This window comes from Nerophis ophidion, linkage group LG05 (assembly GCF_033978795.1).
Source record: "Nerophis ophidion isolate RoL-2023_Sa linkage group LG05, RoL_Noph_v1.0, whole genome shotgun sequence".
Taxonomy (NCBI): domain Eukaryota; kingdom Metazoa; phylum Chordata; class Actinopteri; order Syngnathiformes; family Syngnathidae; genus Nerophis; species Nerophis ophidion.
In genome coordinates, this window is record NC_084615.1 from 11,199,915 (window position 1) to 11,219,981 (window position 20,067).

The window sequence follows — 20,067 nt, forward strand, 5'->3', positions numbered from 1 at the left end:
GTGTGTGAATGCTGAATCGTGCAAGCTAACCTTAAACCCTAATGTTAGCATGCCGAGAGTTAAAATGCGTCGAGTACCAAGTCACATGACGAGGAAGCGTAAACCAAGTTAGCATGCTAACAGTTGGCATGTATCAAGTACCAAGTGATATGACTCACATGAATTGGCAAAATAAATACACCAAGCTAATGTTAGTGTATTAATGTTAGCATGGATAGGATAGAATAGACTTGTATTCATCCCACAATGGGGAAAAAAATGCGTCACGTACCAAGTCATATGACTATAAAGCATACACATTGGCAAAATAAAAGTTAGCATGCTAGCAGTATCAAGTACCAAGTAGTATGACTGAGGTGTTCGGCTGTGAACTTGACTCATAAAGATACCATGTTGATGCAACTATACTATTGTTAGCATGTATCAAGTACCAAGTGATGACTCTGAACTTAGCTAAGAAAAGTTAGCATGCTAATGTTAGGCTAAGGCTGAGCCACGCTACTGAACATGGTCTGATTGTTTTAGTCTCCTCTAACGGCATATACTACAGCAGTATTGATATTTTTACTTTATTTGGCCATTTTTATGCTTGAAGATGCTTCATTTAAGGCACAATTAGGTAGAATATGTTATTGATAAAATATTGATGTTGTGTAGCATATATTGATTCACCTATACTTTATTGGTTTTCATATCTTTAATGTACAAAGTGGCCCCAGCAACCTTCAATTTTTATCTATGGGGTCCTCGCCAGAAAAAATGTGGACGCCCCTGCTCTAATAGACTCAGAGCCCATCAGTAGAATTTAGTGTTTCAGGTAAAACCAAGGATTTTCAAGGCCATTTGAACATGGATGTGAACATGGATGCCTAAGTGTTAAACTCCATCACTGGCTAATAATGATTATTGTTATTATTATTATTGTTGTTGTTATTATCATCATCATCATCTTCATTATTTTATATGTATTATTGTCATCATTTATTGTCATTGCTATTGCTATTGTTCATATTGTTATTATTGTTATCATTATCGATATTATTATTGTTTAGTCATTGTTGATATTATCATTATTATTATTACTTCTATGACGTCACCCAACTAGTTAAACTATATTAATTAGTATCAATGAGAGGAATACATTGAATTATGTGTGTGTGTGTGTGTGCGCATGTGTGTGTGTGTACACAAACAATCCTATATGCAATTTGAGTAATACTAATTTTCTGCAAATGTAAAAACAAATATGAATTCTGACTAAAGAATTGGTGCCGATGGAAACTAAGAAAAGGGATTTGGGTACACTATCTGGAGTACAGGGCAGGCGAGTGGGGGATCTTATGTTCGTGGATAACTCCTCTGGCAGGGGGCTCCCCTCGTCTCTTTTAATGCACAGCCATAGGACACATAGCAAGAGTGGTCACCAGGTCCTGTTGATCAGGGGCAGTAGCTCCACAGCCACAGATCCACCTTTAACCACTAATATCACAGTCAAAACGAAAGCTTGTTCCCATAGGCACCATAAACTGTTAATAATGTTTAGACAAAAGTGTATATTATATGTACTATTATATATATAGTATTTATATAGGTGTGTGTGTGTGATGGATATGTGTGTATTTTGGGTATATGCATGTGTGTATGTATGTGATTGTGTGTGTGTATGTATATATATATATATATATATATATATATATATATATATATATATATATATATATATATAAATTGTATATACGTGTGTGTATATGTGTGTGTACATATGTATATATGTAAGTGTGTGTGAATTTAAATGTATTATATATTGGCAATATATAGCAGCAACCACTGAATTGAATTATATTGTATATGTTATTGTATATATATATTGTATATGTATAGGGGTGGGACCTAATAAGTTTACTTCTTCCCACTCCCTTTTGAGCCAATCTTGACATCTACAAAAGATTAGTCACATGTAATGTTTTCAATGTAGGTGTAAAAATAATGTATCTATATATTTCTTTTGTATTTTATGTCATTCTCTTGTTTTGTTTGCATGGCTCAAAATAAACCATTCATTCATTAATTTTACCTGACTGCCTGAGTGTCCTCGTTGTTCTCCTTGTTGTCCGCCTCCTCCCTTCCATTCACGCAGCCCACTGGTGGTTGTCTGACTCCCACGCCGTCACCGCAGTCATGCGCCTCCATGGCGATGTCGCCCATTTCCCCCTCGTCAGCTGTCAGGGGACAGTTCCAGGTGTCACACACGTGCCACATCAAGGCTAAGAAGTGCTAGTAATCAATGCTTACACTTGGAATCAAAGCCCATCTGGTCCAGTCCGTCGTCATCGTCGTCGTCATCCTGTAGACATTTGTCTTCATATCTCTGAGTGATAGAACATTCATGAAACTTCACTAAATCGTACAATAAAAATAAAGTCATCATCCTGTAGACATTTGTTTTCATATCTCTGAGTGATAGAACATTGATGAAACTTTCAGTAAATCAGACAATAAAAATAAAGTCTCACCTTAAAGTCATTTTGCTCCCCTTCGGATTTCCTGGTCCTCTTCATGATCTCTTCAATCCTCTAAAAGAGAGTTGTTCAGGTCTTTGTGATGGAGCACATGTCAATCATCTGCCATACCTTCTTCCTCTCCATGCGTTCCTGCTGGTTCTGCTGCATGACGCGCTCTCGCTCCTGACGGACCTTCTCGGCCTCCTCCAAGGCCTTGGCCTCCGCCTCTTCCCGCTCCTTCTGGAGCTCCGCCTGTTTCAGAGCGTCTTCCGCCTCCATTCTCACGCGCTCTTCCTCCGCAATAAGGGCCTCCTCCTCCTCCTTCACTCGTCTCTCCTCCGCCAGTTTCTTCTCCTCCTCTTCACGCTTCAGGCGAGCCTCCTCCGCCAGGCGTTCTTCCTCCTCTTTCCTGAGCCTGAAGGAGCAGACAGGAGTCCACATGAGTCTATATCCTTCACGTCTGTTTGATAGAGAAAAGACAAAAGCTCACTTGTCCTCTTCCTCCCGTTGTATCCGGAGTTGCTCCTCTTTCTCCTTCTGCTCCCGCATCAGTCGACGGTTCTCCGCCAAGATCTTGGCGGCCTCGGCAGCAGAGTTGGTGCCTGTCTTGGCATCTGACAAGTACCATGCATGATTGTTACATTTATCACACTTTTTAGGAAGAATACCAGCAGGCAGTCCAGACACTTCTGGGGGCAGAGCGCCAACAAAAAGAAAGTAAAAGCAAAAAGTTAAATACAATTTGATTTTGTAAAATGCTCAGCGGAGACAACCATAACGATTCCTCCCAGTCCTCCATCTTAACACACTCCCTTCCATTTAGGAGTGCTCAAATTTTTATTACCATCTGTTTAATATTTGTTTTTAACCTTTATATTACTACATTTGATGCTTTATCGGGATCATGCAGCAGTGTGCATCAAACCCCACTTCAAAAAAGGTGCTCATCGTATCCATTAATCGCCATTGAACCCTTTTATATATATATATATATATATATATATATATATATATATATATACACACACACACACACACACACACACATATATATATATAAATAAATCTGCACCTATTGTTGTATTCATGTTTGTTTGTCTATAATTGTGCTCATAAGTTAATGTTGCTGATAAATTTGAACGTGGTATTACTACTTTTTGGTTTAATAATTGTACATTTCAGGAACACAGGGCTTAAGTTGGTCAAAATATGTTTATAGTCCAAATAAGGATTCTTTTTTTCAGGCAAAATGATGCACTTTAAATCTTTTCTGTTAAGGACTAAAAAACAATGTTAGTAAAGTTATTTTTTGTTAGATGATCTACATTTGTGACGTATGAAGTGAATTACATTTATATAGCATTTTTCTCGAGTGACTCAAAGTGCTTTTAGATTGTGAAAGCCAATATCTAAGTTACATTTAAAGCAGTGTGTGGTACTGGGAGCAGGTGGCTAAAGTGTCTTGCCCAAGGACACAACGGCAGTGATTAGGATGGCGGAAGCGAGGATCGAACCCGGAACCCTCAAGTTGCTGGCAAGGCCGCTCTACCAACCGAGCTGTACTGCCCCATTTCTTGAATGGTTTTGTTTTCTTTAATATTTTTAAGGATGCAATGTTATGTGTGCTCATTTTGTTGTTTTACTTTAGATAGATAGATAGATAGATAGATAGATAGATAGATAGATAGTAGTTTATTGATTCCTTCAGGAAAATTTAAATTCCAGCAGCACTTTACAGAGTTGAGATCAATTTAAAAAAGTAATAAGTAAGTAATGGGGGTATAAATGGAAACAAAATAGGAAAATATTACAATTAGAATAAAAATAAAAAGCAACAATGGGAATAAAAAAATAACAGTAAAATAAGAATATAACAAGAGAAACAAGGCAGTAGTGACCTTGTTATAAAAAAGTATTGCACTGTTATTGTTTTGCATCCCCTGTCATCCGAGTAACCCCTTCCCCCTCCCCAGAGAGGAGTTGTATAGTCTAATGGTGAGTGGGACAAAGTATGTCTTTAGTAGCTGTATGTAGAAATAGCGCCGCTGAAGTGGCAGCCGGTTGCATAGCTCTGTGCTCTTTTAATGTGTTTTATGTTCTTTAATGTATCCCTCTTGTTTTCCTGTGTTTAATACTTTTGCTGTGGACTTTTTGAATCTGCACTGCCCATTGTGGAATAAACAAAGCCCATCCCCGAGGGTGCTAGCAGAACATAATTGGTAAGCACTGCAGTAGTCTGTTCTTTCCAGGAGGTGTCGGCATTGAGCACATTCCACGTAGGACAGGATGTGGGAGTTTAGAATAGTTCTGCTCCACTGAGGCTAACTAAAAACTGAGCTGCTGCTACATCACTTTGCACGTACACAAACAATACAAATACAGTTGGAGGTCAGTCATGAAGCATTGTGTGGAAAATATTTTTCTGCTTCCAGGATGTGTGCCTTCAGGGCCTTAACCAGGACTTGACAAATACACAGGTTAAAAACTGGTGAGCCAAGGAGCGTTGAAAGGCTGAAATCACGGGAATCCCTTTATATCAGCCTTTTCCCAGGTTCTAAACCAAAAGCCGTGGCCAGGACAGGTGGTGCACTGAAAACAAGCCCCACCAACTCTGCTTTGTTCCTGGTCTGAGCTGCTGTGACGGAGATTACAGTAATAACTCCTGTAACGCTCAAAAGCGCAGATTTCTACCATTGAAATATTTTATACCAGGGGTCACCAACCATTTTGAAACCAAGAGTTACTTCTTGGGTACTGATTAATGCGAAAGGCTACCAGTTTGATACACACTTAAATTGCCAGAAATAACCAATTTGCTCAATTTACCTTTAACTCCATCCATCCATCCCATCTACCGGTTATTCCCTTTCGGGGTCGCGGGGGGTGCTGGCGCCTATCTCAGCTACAATCGGGCGGAAGGCGGGGTACACCCTGGACAAGTCGCCACCTCATCGCAGGGCCAACACAGATAGACAGACAACATTCACACTCACATTCACACACTAGGGCCAATTTAGTGTTGCCAATCAACCTATCCCCAGGTGCATGTCTTTGGAAGTGGGAGGAAGCCGGAGTACCCGGAGGGAACCCACGAAATCATTAAAATAATCAGTGTTTCCACAAAGATAATTATCATTAATTATTAATAATAACATACCTTTAACTCTATGTTATTATTAATAATTAATGATAATTATCTTTGTGGAAACACTGATTATCTTAATGATTTCTCACAATAAATATATATTTTTGATGACATCTTTTAAATAGGTTAAAATCCAATCTGCACTTTGTTAGAATATATAACAAATTGGACCAAGCTATATTTCTAACAAAGACAAATCATTATTTCTTCTATATTTTCCAGAAAAAAATTCTAAAAGAAATTCAAAAGACTTTGAAATAAGATTTAAATTTGATTCTACAGATTTTCTAGATTTGCCAGAATAATTTTTTTTTAATTTTAATCATAATAAGTTTGAAGAAATATTTCACAAATATTCTTCATCGAAAAAACAGAAGCTAAAATGAAGAATTAAATTAAAATGTATTTATTATTCTTTACTATAAAAAAAAAAATACTTGAACATTGATTTAAATTGTCAGGAAAGAAGAGGAAGGAATTTAAAAGGTAAAAAGGTATATGTGTTTAAAAATCCTAAAATCATTTTTAAGGTTGTATTTTTTCTCTAAAATTATCTTTCTGAAAGTTATAAGAAGCAAAGTAAAAAAAATAAATGAATTTACTCAAACAAGTGAAGACCAAGTCTTGAAAATATTTTCTTGGAATTTCAAATATAGAGTCGTGAATGCGTGGGTTCCCTCCGGGTACTCCGGCTTCCTCCCACTTCCAAATACATGCACCTGGGGATAGGTTGATTGGCAACACTAAATTGGCCCTAGTGTGTGAATGTGAGTGTGAATGTTGTCTATCTGTGTTGGCCCTGCGATGAGGTGGCGACTTGTCCAGGGTGTACCCCGCCTTCCGCCCGATTGTAGCTGAGATAGGCGCCAGCGCCCCCCGCGACCCCGAAAGGGAATAAGCGGTAGAAAATGGATGGATGGATGGAGTTTTGTCTCTCTTAGAATTAAAAATGTCAAGCAAAGTGAGACCAGCTTGCTAGTAAATAAATACAATTTAAAAAATAGAGGCAGCTCACTGGTAAGTGCTGCTATTTGAGCTATTTTTAGAACAGGCCAGCGGGCGACTCATCTGGTCCTTACGGGCGACCTGGTGCCCGCGGGCACCGCGTTGGTGACCCCTGCTTTATACAGTTCAAGACGTACGCTCATTTAAAAGCATCATAATGGCAAATACACTTTTTATATTAAAGGTCCAAAAAAAATGATGTGGCCGGGTTGAAAACGTTAATGGGCCGCACGTGGCCCGAGGGCCTTATTTTGCCCAGGTCTGGTCTACGGCACGGTGTACAAGTATATTTTTTGTCATATCCTCTTCTCGTCACATGAAAGAAGACCTTGTAATGATTTGATAGGAGGTCACATGAAAGAAGACCTTGTAATGATTTGATAGGAGGATCAAGTGAGTAAAATACTTCAATACTGACCATAATAAATACACATTCAAGTGTAACATTTCACTCTACAGTTAATTCATTTTTACATGCAAGTTCAAATCCTGCTTTTGCCACTATAAGGCGTACTCACCATCTTTGTCTTTGGACTTGCTAGAGTCTGAGGACTGTGGTGACACCGTCGTCACAGGACCCAGATCTTTGGGCCGGGAGTCCCTCTTCCGTAGGGTGGGGGGCCCCGGTGGGGTGAGAGCTGGTTTCTGGATGGGAGGGGGCTTAGCTGTGGTTGGCTGAGGGGATGGGGGACGTTGTTTCATAGCCGGCGAGGGCGGACGGGCCTTTGCATTTTGCCTGTCGGAAAAAAATGTGTCAACGTCTCTGAAAAGTCAGCCAGAAATCCCAAGTCTTACTTTGCTGCTGCTGGGGAAGGAGTCCTCTTCAGAGATGGAATGGGGGCAGGGGACGGCGAACGGTTGCGTCCCAGAGGAACAGATGGTGAGGGGGGGCGCTGCCGGCCGGGCGAGGTAAATGGTCTTTCCTGCTTGCCCTGTTATTCCCCACACAGAAGTGAAGGTATTTAACACAAGGATTACACCAACGTATCTACAAAGCCCACAAGCAGTGAAGGTTGTCACGCTGTGTAAATGCTAAATAACAAGAGAATACAATGACTGGCAAATCCTTTTCAACTTATATTCAATTGAATAGACTGCAAAGGCAAGATACTTCATGTTCACACTGGAAAACTTTGTTATTTTTTGCAAATATTAGCTCATTTGGAATTTGATGTCTGCAACATGCTTCAAAAAAGCTGGCACAAGTGGGGAAAAAAGTTGAGAAATGCTCATCAAAGACTTATTTGGAACATGGCACAGGTGAACAGGCTATTTGGGAACAGGTGGGTGCCATGATTGGTATTAAAAGCAGCTTCCATGAAATGCTCACTCGTTCACAAACAAGGATGGGGCGAGGGTCACAACTTTGTCAACAAATGCCTGAGCAAAATGTTTCGTAATATCATCAAAAGGTTCAGAGAATCTGGAGAAGCGGAAAGGCGGAAAACCAAAATTGAATGCCCATGACCTTGGATCCCTCAGGTGGTACTGCATCAAAAAGCGACATCAGTGTGTAAAGGATATCACCACATGGGCTCAGGAACACTTCAGAAAACTACCGTCAGTAACTACAGTCGGTCGCTACATCTGTAAGTGCACCATTAATGCTGAAAGGTACATACAGATGATAACGTTCCATCCAAGCAACGTTATCATGAACGCCCCTGCTTATTTCAGCAAAACAATGTCAAGCCACATGCTTCATAGTAAAAGAGTGCAGGTACTAGACTGGCCTGCCTGTAGCCCAGATATTGGAAATGTGTGCAGGTTAAAATATGAGGCAGGAGACTGTTGAACAACTTAAGCTGTACATCAAGCAAGAATGGGAAATAATTCCACTTCAAAAATGTGTCTCCTCAGTTCCCAAACCTTTACGGAGTGTTGTTAAAAGGAAAGGCCATGTAACACACTGGTAAAAATGCTTTTTTTGACATGTGTTGCTGCCATTCAATTCTAAGTTTGCAAAAAAGAACAAAGTTTCTCAGTGTGAAAATTAAATATGTTGTCTTTGCAGTCTATTCAATTGAATATAAGTTGAAAAGGATTTGCAAATCATTGTTTTTATTGAGCATTTACACAAGGTGACAACTTCACTGCTTTTGCACATTGGAAGGTCATTCATGTGTCAGATGTTATCTCATCTTGTTCAGTCAAGTGAGCTAGATATGGAAAGTTGTCTGTTCTGATAAAAACAATATATGTTAGCTCTAGTTACAGGCTTTCTAAAAGGGGAACAGCCAACTGGTTTGATACCAAACACTCATATTTAAGTCATATTGAGACTGGAAAAGAAGCACAACTATCACCTTGTGAGATCCTTTCATAACACTTAAATTGGATCAGCGCTAACCCCCAGGTTATGGATTGCTCTTTGCAAGCAGCAGTGCAGGAATAGGTAGCGACACAAAGACAGGGAAAGGCCCAAGGCCTGGTCCGGGTGGCGGCTGTTTTGCATGTAATCAGGCCACCCGTTTGTCTCATGCAATGTCAAGGGGTTCTTTCATAGCCTCAGACGGGCGAGCGGAAAGGGAACGCTGGTCAATCCGGGCCATCAGAAGCAGAGAAGATAACATTGAGCTGAAGGGTGCAGCAGCAGGAACATTTCCCTGTGGTGAGCATCCAGCTCAAACGCTTTGACAGGCAAATGTACATCTGTTAGTGCCAACAACTACTTCCTTTATGATAAAACAAACTAAAGGAAAATCTTGCTTAGGTTTATCCTGAATCATCCCTTTGAATATTCTTTGCCTAGGCCTGAACTGAGGAGACATTTCACATGATCCATGGCTCCTCTCCTTGCAGGCAGTACTTTTCCACTCTGCTGTTTAAGTGTGCCACTAACTCTTTCCCGTTCACTCCTGCCTCTTGAGAGCAAACATGATTATGGAGGACAAAACGTTAAACTATTCAAAACATTTTCTTCACACATTCTAACGTGACGGGAGATGTTTTCTGACGTGCTGCATTGAGCAGTATAAAGTAGCGGCGTACAACAAAGTTGAGAACTGCTCACATTTCTACACATCGTTAGGAACAAAATGCATGTGTTCAGGAACGGATGATTGACTTAAACATTTTAGAAAGAGACGTACGGAATAACATTTGGAAAATGCCAATAAGACCTTTTATGCATTAAAAATAAGCAGTCGATTTAAGATGTGGAATAGATTGTATTTTACACCATCCCTGCTTTTTAAATAGCAAGTTATGTATGAAGGAAGGATTATTAATTTATTGTGGGAATGTCAGAGAAGAAAAGAGTTATGGGTTAAAACAACAATCACATTCTTTAAAATAAACATCCCAATGACTGCAAACTTGAATTCTTGGTGATCTGCATCAATATAGTAGTGTCAGTAAAGAACAATTCTCTCAATATGCATAACAACAACAACATTAACTTTAAATAATGGATGGAGGTTGATTGTCCAACACATACTGACTGGAACACACACACACACAATACACACTGACTGGTATACACACACACACAATACATACTGACTGGTATATACACACACACACACACACACACACACACAATACACACTGACTGGTATACACACACACACAATACATACTGACTGGTATATACACACACACACACACACACACACACACACACACACAATACATACTGACTGGTACACACACACACACACACACACACACACACACACACACACACACACACACACAATACATACTGACTGGTACACACACAATGCATACTAACTGGTACACACACACACAATACATACTAACTGGTATACACACACAATACCGATAAACACAGACAATACATACTGACTGGTAAACACAGACCGTACTGATAAACACAGACAATACGTACTGACTGGTATACACACACATTACATACCGACTGGTAAACACAGACAATACCGATAAACACACACAGAATACATACTAACTGGTATAAACACATGATACATACCGAATGGTAAACACAGACAATACCGATAAACACAGACAATACATACTGACTGGTATACACACACACAGAATACATATTGACTGGTATACACACACAATACATACCGACTGGTAAACACAGACAATACATACTGACTGGTATACACACACACAGAATACATATCGACTGGTATACACACACAATACATACCGACGGGTAAACACAGACAATACATACTGACTGGTATACACACACACACACACACACACACACTGACTGGTAAACACACACAAATACTGCCTGGTATACACACATAATACACACAGACTGGTATACACACATAATACACACTGACTGGTATACACACAATAAATACTGACTGGTATACACAAGCTATGGAGATGTATGAATATATGAGTCATACTGAAATATGTGATCCATTATTTAAGTCTTTTAACTATTCAACTATTAACTATTATTCCTAAAATATAACTTATTGTTGTCATTTGGACACAATGTGATGTCAAGCTGACACTATTGTACATTTGTATAATAATGGTGGGTATGGCAATGTAAACAAGTGATAACAATGATATTTTGTTTTTTAATCACTTATGTTGGCAGTCTTACTAATATTGACACCGTTGTTGATATTATTTGTTTTGCTTTGACTCTTTTGGATTTTTTGTGTGTCTTAATTGCTTCGTTGATTGCTTTTTGGAGTGCTGCTGGGCTGGGGTTGGTTTGGAATTGTATTATTATGCCTTACTTTGTTGGACTGATTGTAATATTACAAGACTACAAAAAAGAAACATTTGCTAGCACATTTTACACTGTGGTGTCATTTCTCTACATACCAGCGAAGGGTCCAGAGCTCCGTCTGCTGACACGGAGGTGGTCATACCGTTCTTCTGTCGGTCGATGCTGCGGCTGCGCATGGGTCCGCGCGGCGGGTGTAGCGGGGCAGCTGAGGCTGAGCGAGGACACAGGTGATACTCTGGTAAAGGACATAGTCATTGCATGGCCGGGGGAGGGGGGCACAACCAGGTGATAAGCAGGGCAGCGAAGCAGCAAAAGAACCAAAAAGGTAGTAAAACAAAGGGTAGGAATTAGAGAGTAGGAGAGACAGACAAGTAGGTAAGGTGATGATTGAAAGGCAGAAGAGGATTTTTTTCTTATCAAGACAAAAAATGCATTTTGTTAGATTTAGCATTGAAGCAGGCAACTTGGTGATCTGTGTTCATGAGGTGCAGGTACAAAAAAACACTCCAAGTGTCAAGACACTCCAATCGTTTCATGACAACATTAGAATGTTAGTAATAGAAGAGCCTGGGTGCTATTACTCAGAAATAACTGTAGCAACTGTAAATAATTACCATCACTCTTTAGCTAAGCTAGATGTTTTTCCACCAGGTGGCATGTAAATTGTCTGCGCTGCTGACCGGTCTCAGCTTGGGATGGTCTCCTGCTGGCCCCACTATGGACTGGACTCTCACGATTATGTGAGATCCACTATGGACTGGACTTCCACAATATTATATTAGACCCACTAACCATTGCAACGGATTCATAGTCATTCACATTGACATCCCACTGGGTTGTGTGTTTTTCTATGGGCTCTGAACAGAGGATGTTGTTGTGGCTTGTGCAGCCCTTTGAGACACTTGTGATTTAGGGCTATATAAGTAAACATTGATTGATTGAACGTAGCAGTAGAGTTGACTTTACATGCATAATTGTGATTCATTGTGTCCATTAAACCATATCCAATTGAATTTACAACTCACAACGTATGTGAAAATACTGTATGAACATCACAAAAAGCCACAAATCCAGTCAGCCATTTTGAACATTCCACTCTGAATGTCTTCGGTAACGTCCGGAGATTGACGTCACCGGAGCAACTCTTCTGCACTCTGATCATAGTATCAGATCAGTCATACTGGAAATACGCAAACATGAGAGAGAGATGTGCTGTTTATCATTCACGATCACTATATAAGACATGAACACGTGTTTTACTTTTTTTAATGTATTCTAAACCGTAAATAAATAAAAGACAAATAGTTCGTCAATGGGGGCTCTCTATCCCGCTCACAAAACCCTTTAAAAAACAACCAAAAACCGCCAACAAGACTCCATTTAAATATCATGACCTGAATATCAACCAAATATTTGCGATGTTATTATAAGCGCTAATGCAGACAGACTATTTTTAGCAGCAGATTGATAACACATAGCTAAGAAGCAAATGCTTTTACTGTGAGCTGGCAGCGATGTCCTGCTACTCTCCCATCATCTCCTCAAAATTATTGTAGATTATGAATCATGCCTCTCATCTGGATATCAGGAGGATTTAGCCATACATCGAGAGGTTGTTCATCTGTGACATCCAGTTTATACCCGGGAATGGAGACAAACACAAGCAAAGACAGTGTCTGCAGAGAGACTTTTCCTTGTTAACCCTTCGTGTGCATAATGATTATTTCTGCACATAAACGGGAAGATATGGACATCCTATCAGTCTTCTTCAAAGTAAGAGCAGACATTGTACAGTAAGCAATCGTTTAATGTCTGTAGTTTGTATTTCTTGTTTAGCACTTAGCAATACGATGCTGCTACACGATGCTTAGTGTTTCACTCAGGCTGGGTCTTATTAGCATGGCTTAAAAAACTTAGATCGTCCTCCTTTAAATCAGGATCAACAATAGAAGTTCCTGGATGACAATTTCTTCCAAGGTAATCATTGCTGGCTCTCACAAATGTGCATTTCTGTTGATGAAGGGAACTGAAATCCTTACCACAAGGTCACGCCATGACATGTCTGGCAAGCACATTATTTCTCTAAATGGCTGTGGAATCTCTGTGAGATTGATACTATTTTGATCATATTTATTTACTCTCAAACTTTGTAAGTATTTCGGTGTCATACGTCAAACGCCAAAAAAACGGAAATGCTGATTATCGGTCCTGCTAGACACCGACCTCTATTTAATAATACAACTTTAACATTTGACAACCAAATAATAAAACAAGGTGACTCAGTAAAAAATCTGGGTATTATCTTCGACCCTACTCTCTCCTTTGAGTCACACATTAAAAGCGTTACTAAAACGGCCTTCTTTCATCTCCGTAATATCGCTAAAATTCGCTCCATTTTGTCCACTAAAGACGCCGAGATCATTATCCATGCGTTTGTTACGTCTCGTCTCGATTACTGTAACGTATTATTTTGGGGTCTCCCCATGTCTAGCATTAAAAGATTACAGTTGGTACAAAATGCGGCTGCTAGACTTTTGACAAGAACAAGAAAGTTTGATCATATTACGCCTGTACTGGCTCACCTGCACTGGCTTCCTGTGCACTTAAGATGTGACTTTAAAGTTTTACTACTTACGTATAAAATACTACACGGTCTAGCTCCAGCCTATCTTGCCGATTGTATTGTACCATATGTCCCGGCAAGGAATCTGCGTTCAAAAGACTCCGGCTTATTAGTGATTCCTAGAGCCCAAAAAAAGTCTGCGGGCTATGGAGCGTTTTCCGTTCGGGCTCCAGTACTCTGGAATGCCCTCCCGGTAACAGTTCGAGATGCTACCTCAGTAGAAGCATTTAAGTCTCACCTTAAAACTCATCTGTATACTCTAGCCTTTAAATAGACCTCCTTTTTAGACCAGTTGATCTGCCGCTTCTTTTCTTTCTCCTATGTCCCCCCCTCCCTTGTGGAGGGGGTCCGGTCCGATGACCATGGATGAAGTACTGGCTGCCCAGAGTCGAGACCCAGGATGGACCGCTCGTCGGGACCCAGGATGGACCGCTCGCCTGTATCGGTTGGGGACATCTCTACGCTGCTGATCCGCCTCCGCTTGAGATGGTCTCCTGTGGACGGGACTCTCGCTGCTGTTTTGGATCCGCTTGAACTGAACTCTCACGGCTGTGTTGGAGCCACTATGGATTGAACTTTCACAGTATCATGTTAGACCCGCTCGACATCCATTGCTTTCGGTCCCCTAGAGGGGGGAGGTTGTCCACATCTGAGGTCCTCTCCAAGGTTTCTCATAGTCAGCATTGTCACTGGCGTCCCACTGGATGTGAATTCTCCCTGCCCACTGGGTGTGAGTTTTCCTTGCCCTTTTGTGGGTTCTTCTGAGGATGTTGTAGTCGTAATGATTTGTGCAGTCCTTTGAGACATTTGTGATTTGGGGCTATATAAATAAACATTGATTGATTGATTGATATATATGATAATTATCAATGATCATTCCTTTAAGTTCCAGCTTCGCAACAATACTCCCACTGAACCCGAAGACTTTGGTTTCCCGGACGCTGCCCGGCGGGTCATGGGTTTATAAAACACCGCCAAATTGCTAGTTGGCATCGTTTATGGTCGGAACTACGACGTTATTTCATTGTCTTCGAACCTCCGACTTTCGTTGTGGATTAATGAAAACATTTTTGGCCAATGCTTTCGCTCTCGTCCGTCCTGCGCCGGTCCAAAAATTTCACATCAATGCCCCCGGCAGTCCCCATTAATCATGGCTCCGGTTCATGGAGAGCAAAACCCACAAAATAGAACCGGAGTCCTATTCTATTATTCCTAGCTGGGGTTTACAGGCGCTCCCGGCCTGCTTTGAACACTCAGATTTTTGCAAAGTAAACACTTGGGGCCCCGGCGGGACACTCAGTCAAGAGCATCCCGGGGGCGCCGATAGGCAGGGGTGGGTCAGGCGGTATATGATACAGATGATGATCATGATGATGATGATGATGATATATGATCATTTCTTCAATATAGAGGCAACCTGTTTGTCCACTCTACTGCTACTTTAAGGACGCAGGCGCCACTTTGGTAGAAATTGTGCTTTGAGGTGCTAGAAACAATCAAATGTAGGTCAACAAAGCTAACAAAGCTGTGTAATATAGCTAATTATAATAAATTCATTGTTATAATTAAAAAACAAGCTACTATCCAAAAAAGCCACACTTTGGACAGATCTGCTTAAGCCTAAATTAAAAGAATAATCACTAGCCTCTCGGTCTGTAGTCTCACACTAATTACAGCTATTGCTGTAACCTGCACCTGTTCTACATTCCACTGGATTTCTTTGGCCTAGAATATAAAAACCGCAGTGTTGCACTGTGCTCTATATTAAAAAAAAACACAACAAAGAAAGAGCTCCTCTAATCTTAGCTATCCATGCTCGGCCAGTCTTGACTGCAAGTGTGTTTCTCAGTCTTACACAAAATCTTGTTGTGGAGCGCTATGGACTTGCTGTGTCAGATGGCAGATTAGTCATGGTAATCCAGCCACTTTGAGGACTCTCGCTGCCAAAGTGCGCTCGCAGAAGCGTCACGGACTCCATTGGGAGCGTCCACTGCAGCTACTGCGGATGTGTCATGTTTCCACCCGAGCTATACTTGGTGCAGATCAATAGCTGCTAATGGCCGTCTAATGGCTGGCCAATAACCAGCACACACATTGATGGGCTGATGTAGGAGATATTCTGACTACCACATCACTGAAATAATACAACTGTAAAACTATTTCAATTGCTGACACACGTCCCAGTTCTATTGCACGACTGTTACTGTCCATCCATCCACCCATCTTCTACCGCAGTGGTTCTCAACCTTTTTTCAGTGATGTACCCTCTGTGAACATTTTTTTTAAATCAAGTACCCCCTAATCAGAGCAAAGCATTTTTGGTTGAAAAAAAGAGATAAAAAAGTAAAATACAGCACTATGTCATCAGTTTCTGATTCATTAAATCGTATATTATAATTTGTAGTGGTCTTTCTTAAACTATTTGGAAAAAAAGATATAAAAAATAACTAACTACTTGTTGTAAAATAAACAAGTGATTCAATTATAAATAAAGAATTTTATACATAGAAGTAATCATCAACTTAAAGTGCCCTTTGGGCGTTGTAATAGAGATCCATCCGTCATGACCCTCCCCCGCCGAATTCTTATTGGTTGACGTGTGTGTGTGACGATTGCTGATGTGTGTGTGACGAATGCTGACATTTTCTTTGTCTTTTCCGCGAATGAGATAAATAATATTATTTGATATTTTATGGTAGTGTGTTAATAATTTCTCACATAAGTCGCTCCGGAGGATATGTCGCATCGCCGGCCAAACTATGAAAAAAACTGCGACTTATAGTCCGAAAAATACGGTAATAAAAGTTTCAATCAATCAGTCTGTTCTGGATGGGTACTGGGCAGCATTTAGCCTTTCTCCAAGAAAAATGCCCTATGATTGTGTTGTTTTCGGTTAAACGAACCGTTTAAAACGTGGAAAGGTTGAAAGTTTCTGTAGAGTTCCTCAAGAGGTAGTCGAGAAGGGCAAAAGAGTGCAAGATTTTATGACCAACGACAAGAAAAGTAGATACACTCCAGACCCAGGGTGCAGAATCAAAAAATGCTTGAGTTTGCAGTGATCGATTTTTTAAAGGTATGTTTGAAATACTTTTAACTTTTAGTGTTTCCAATTTTAGTATTATTTTGGTATTAACACGTTTTTGCCCACAAACGTTTTGTAAAGCATCAACTTGGTGAGTCTAAATAAAAAAAAAGCAACTGTGAGCAAAACCTAAAAGAATGAAGCTTTCAGCACATACACAACATTAAGATCTATAGTTATATTTTATAAAGATGGGAAAAACATGCTACTCGTAAACGGAGTGTGCAACAACAGCAACAAACATGGCTGTAGATGCGAAGTTAAATCATGAACCGCAACCTTAACCGAGCAAAAACGATGCATAATTATCCGGGAGAGACTTGCTACCAATGTTTTGACCCGGATTCACCTCCATGCTTTTCACTTGTTTTGTTGTGTAAATTCTAAATGGGTTATACTTGTATAGCACTTTTCTACCGTCAAGGTACTCAAAGCTCCCATGCAAGGCCCTAACCACGACCCATCAGGAGCAAGGGTGAAGTGTCTTGCTCAAGGACACAACGGACGTGGCTAAGGATGGCGGAATCTGGAATAGAACCTGCAACCTTTAAGTTGCAGGCTTGGCCGTTTACTATCCGAACCGCGCTGTCCCCTTGAAAATGACGTCTAGAGCACCAGATAGTTTGACATGTCTGGGAACGCGACCGACGGATACTCCATGACATCCGTTTTTGCTCAAAAAAAGGGCTCAAGACCACTGCATAGTTTGAATTTTTTTGTTTGCGTCTGATTATTGCAGGAAGATCGAGGCCCCCTTGCGTGCTCCGATAGTTCACTTGGCTTTGTTGACCACCATGTTCTTTCACTTACGGGAAGAAGTCACGTGTAGGAATACAAGCAATAGAACAGAATGAGGGCCACCTGTATTCACCTCATGTTGGCCACGGGAAGATTATTTAAATCAAGAGGAGACTGAGGGCAACGAGAAAATGGACCACAACAGCTAAAATGGTTTATAAATAATAAATGATCTGCTCAAACATATTAGCTCGGCATATGTGGAACCACAACACACTTGGAGACTATACTATTCTATACTACTATACATAGTACCTGCGAGTAGAGCAGCTAGGTACCATGCAGTGGAAAAAGAGCAGGAATGGCAAATGAGTCTTCCTTTGCCAGCATTTGCTTTATAGAGTGCGGGGGCGGGAGGTTACCTGGAGACTCTGTTCCTTCGGGGGAAAGGGCGGCGGCGCTCTTGCTCCGAGCTAGTGATGCCTGGGTGGGAGTGAGCAAGCGACTAATGACCCCTCCGTCCACAGCGCTAGTTGGTGGCTTGCGTGCTACACCGAAAAATGACCCCCGAAAAAAGATGAGAACATAAAAAGGGGTCGGGGGGCAAGGGAAAATAGAAAAGCAGCCAGGATGACAAAAGAGAAGGGGGGAAGAGAGGGTCAGAATTAGATAAGTCACCATGTGATTTAACCAACAGGAGTGAATCAACAACAAGAATCAAAAAGGTTATGTCTCAATAGTCTCACACGGCTTTTCCCCCTACTTTTAGTCATAGTCAATGAAAGCATTTAGGTAGAACAAGGAAGTGACGCCATGGAAGAGTACTGAGACAAGGCCATTGATTGTCTGAGTCGAGTCAGTAGACAATGTGGTCGAATCAGTGGTTCCTTAAGGCAGTGGGGTGTGGGCTGGTGGGGAGAAAAACATTGGACCATTAGTGCTCAGCAAAAGAAAGTATTATTGAACAAGACAGACAGAGAGTCGACCAGTGACTGAACAAGACCTCCAGCGTCTACTGTGAAACCATGCTCATGGTTACATCAAGAAAGGTGCCCAACAGGTTCATTGTCATGTCAAAACCTTTAAGGCTGATATTCTAGCGAGATTTCACAGCAGCAATGAGGAGCTCTTGTTCCAAGAAACAGAAGAACAGAAGCTGCTGTCAACTTTGCTACAAAGAAATCCAACCAGAGGATGAGTTCCAAGTGCTAAAAGTTACCGTCTTGTGCTCCCGTATACAAACCCTGTTTCCATTTGTGTTGGGAAATTGTGTTGGATGTAAATATAAACGGAATACAATGATTTGCAAATACTTTTCAACCCATATTCAGTTGAATATGCTACAAAGAAAACATATTTGATGTTCAAACTCATAAATATCATTAACTTTAGAATTTGATGCTAGCAACAAGTGACAAAGAAGTTGGGAAAGGTGGCAAAAAATACTGATAAAGTTGAGGAATGCTCATCAAACACTTATATGGAACATCCCACAGGTGTGCAGGCTAATTGGGAACAGGTGGGTGCCATGATTGGGTATAAAAGCAGCTTCCATGAAATGCTAAGTAATTCACAAACAAGCATGGGGCGAGGGTCACCACTTTGTAAGCAAATTGTCGAACAGTTTTAGAACATTTCTCAACAAGCTATTGTGAGGAATTTAGGGATTTTACCATCTACGGTCCGTAAAATCATCAAAAAGTTCAGAGAATCTGGAGAAATCACTGCACGTAAGCGATGATATTACGGACCTTTGACCCCTTAGGTGGTACTGCATCAAAAACCGACATCAGTGTGTAAAGGATATCACCACATGGGCTCAAGAACACTTCATAAAAGTACTGTCAGTAACTACAGTTGGTCGCTACATCTGTAAGTGCAAGTTAAAACTCTACTATGCAAAGCAAAACCCATTTGACAACAATACCCAGAAACACCGCCGGCTTCGCTGGGCCCGAGCTCACCTAAGATGGACTGATGCAAAGTGGAACAGTATTCTGTGGTCTGACGAGTCCACATTTAATAAATGGGTTGTACTTGTATAGCGCTTTTCTACCTTCAAGGTACTCAAAGCGCTTTGAAATTACTTCCACATTTACCCATTCACACACTGACGGAGGGAGCTGCCATGCAAGGCGCCAACCAGCACCCATCAGGAGCAAGGGTGAAGTGTCTTGCTCAGGACACAACAGACGTGAACCAGGGACCCTCGGGTTGCGCACGGCCACTCTTCTACTGCGCCACGCTAGTCATATTATATTTGGAAACTGTGGACGT

General features: G+C 40.8%; 1 protein-coding gene across 17 annotated transcripts in view; it reads right to left on the reverse strand.

Moving 5' to 3' along the window:
* The window catches only part of map7d3 (MAP7 domain containing 3), a 64,848-nt gene that overhangs the window by 6,076 nt on the left and 38,705 nt on the right, over nt 1-20,067 (reverse strand). For 8 of the 17 annotated variants that reach the window (XM_061899984.1, XM_061899999.1, XM_061899997.1 and 5 more), the window contains 10 exons: nt 18,213-18,338; nt 18,106-18,120; nt 11,443-11,558; nt 7,447-7,583; nt 7,170-7,387; nt 2,992-3,115; nt 2,631-2,916; nt 2,514-2,573; nt 2,293-2,368; nt 2,075-2,219 (listed from right to left, as the gene is read on the reverse strand). In XM_061899984.1, the coding sequence (XP_061755968.1) occupies nt 2,075-2,219; nt 2,293-2,368; nt 2,514-2,573; nt 2,631-2,916; nt 2,992-3,115; nt 7,170-7,387; nt 7,447-7,583; nt 11,443-11,558; nt 18,106-18,120; nt 18,213-18,338 (1,303 nt within the window). Of the gene's footprint in view, nt 1-2,074; nt 2,220-2,292; nt 2,369-2,513; nt 2,574-2,630; nt 2,917-2,991; nt 3,116-7,169; nt 7,388-7,446; nt 7,584-11,442; nt 11,583-18,105; nt 18,121-18,212; nt 18,339-20,067 lie in introns of all 17 variants that reach the window. The other 9 variants (XM_061900001.1, XM_061899998.1, XM_061899996.1 and 6 more) reach the window with 3 other exon arrangements.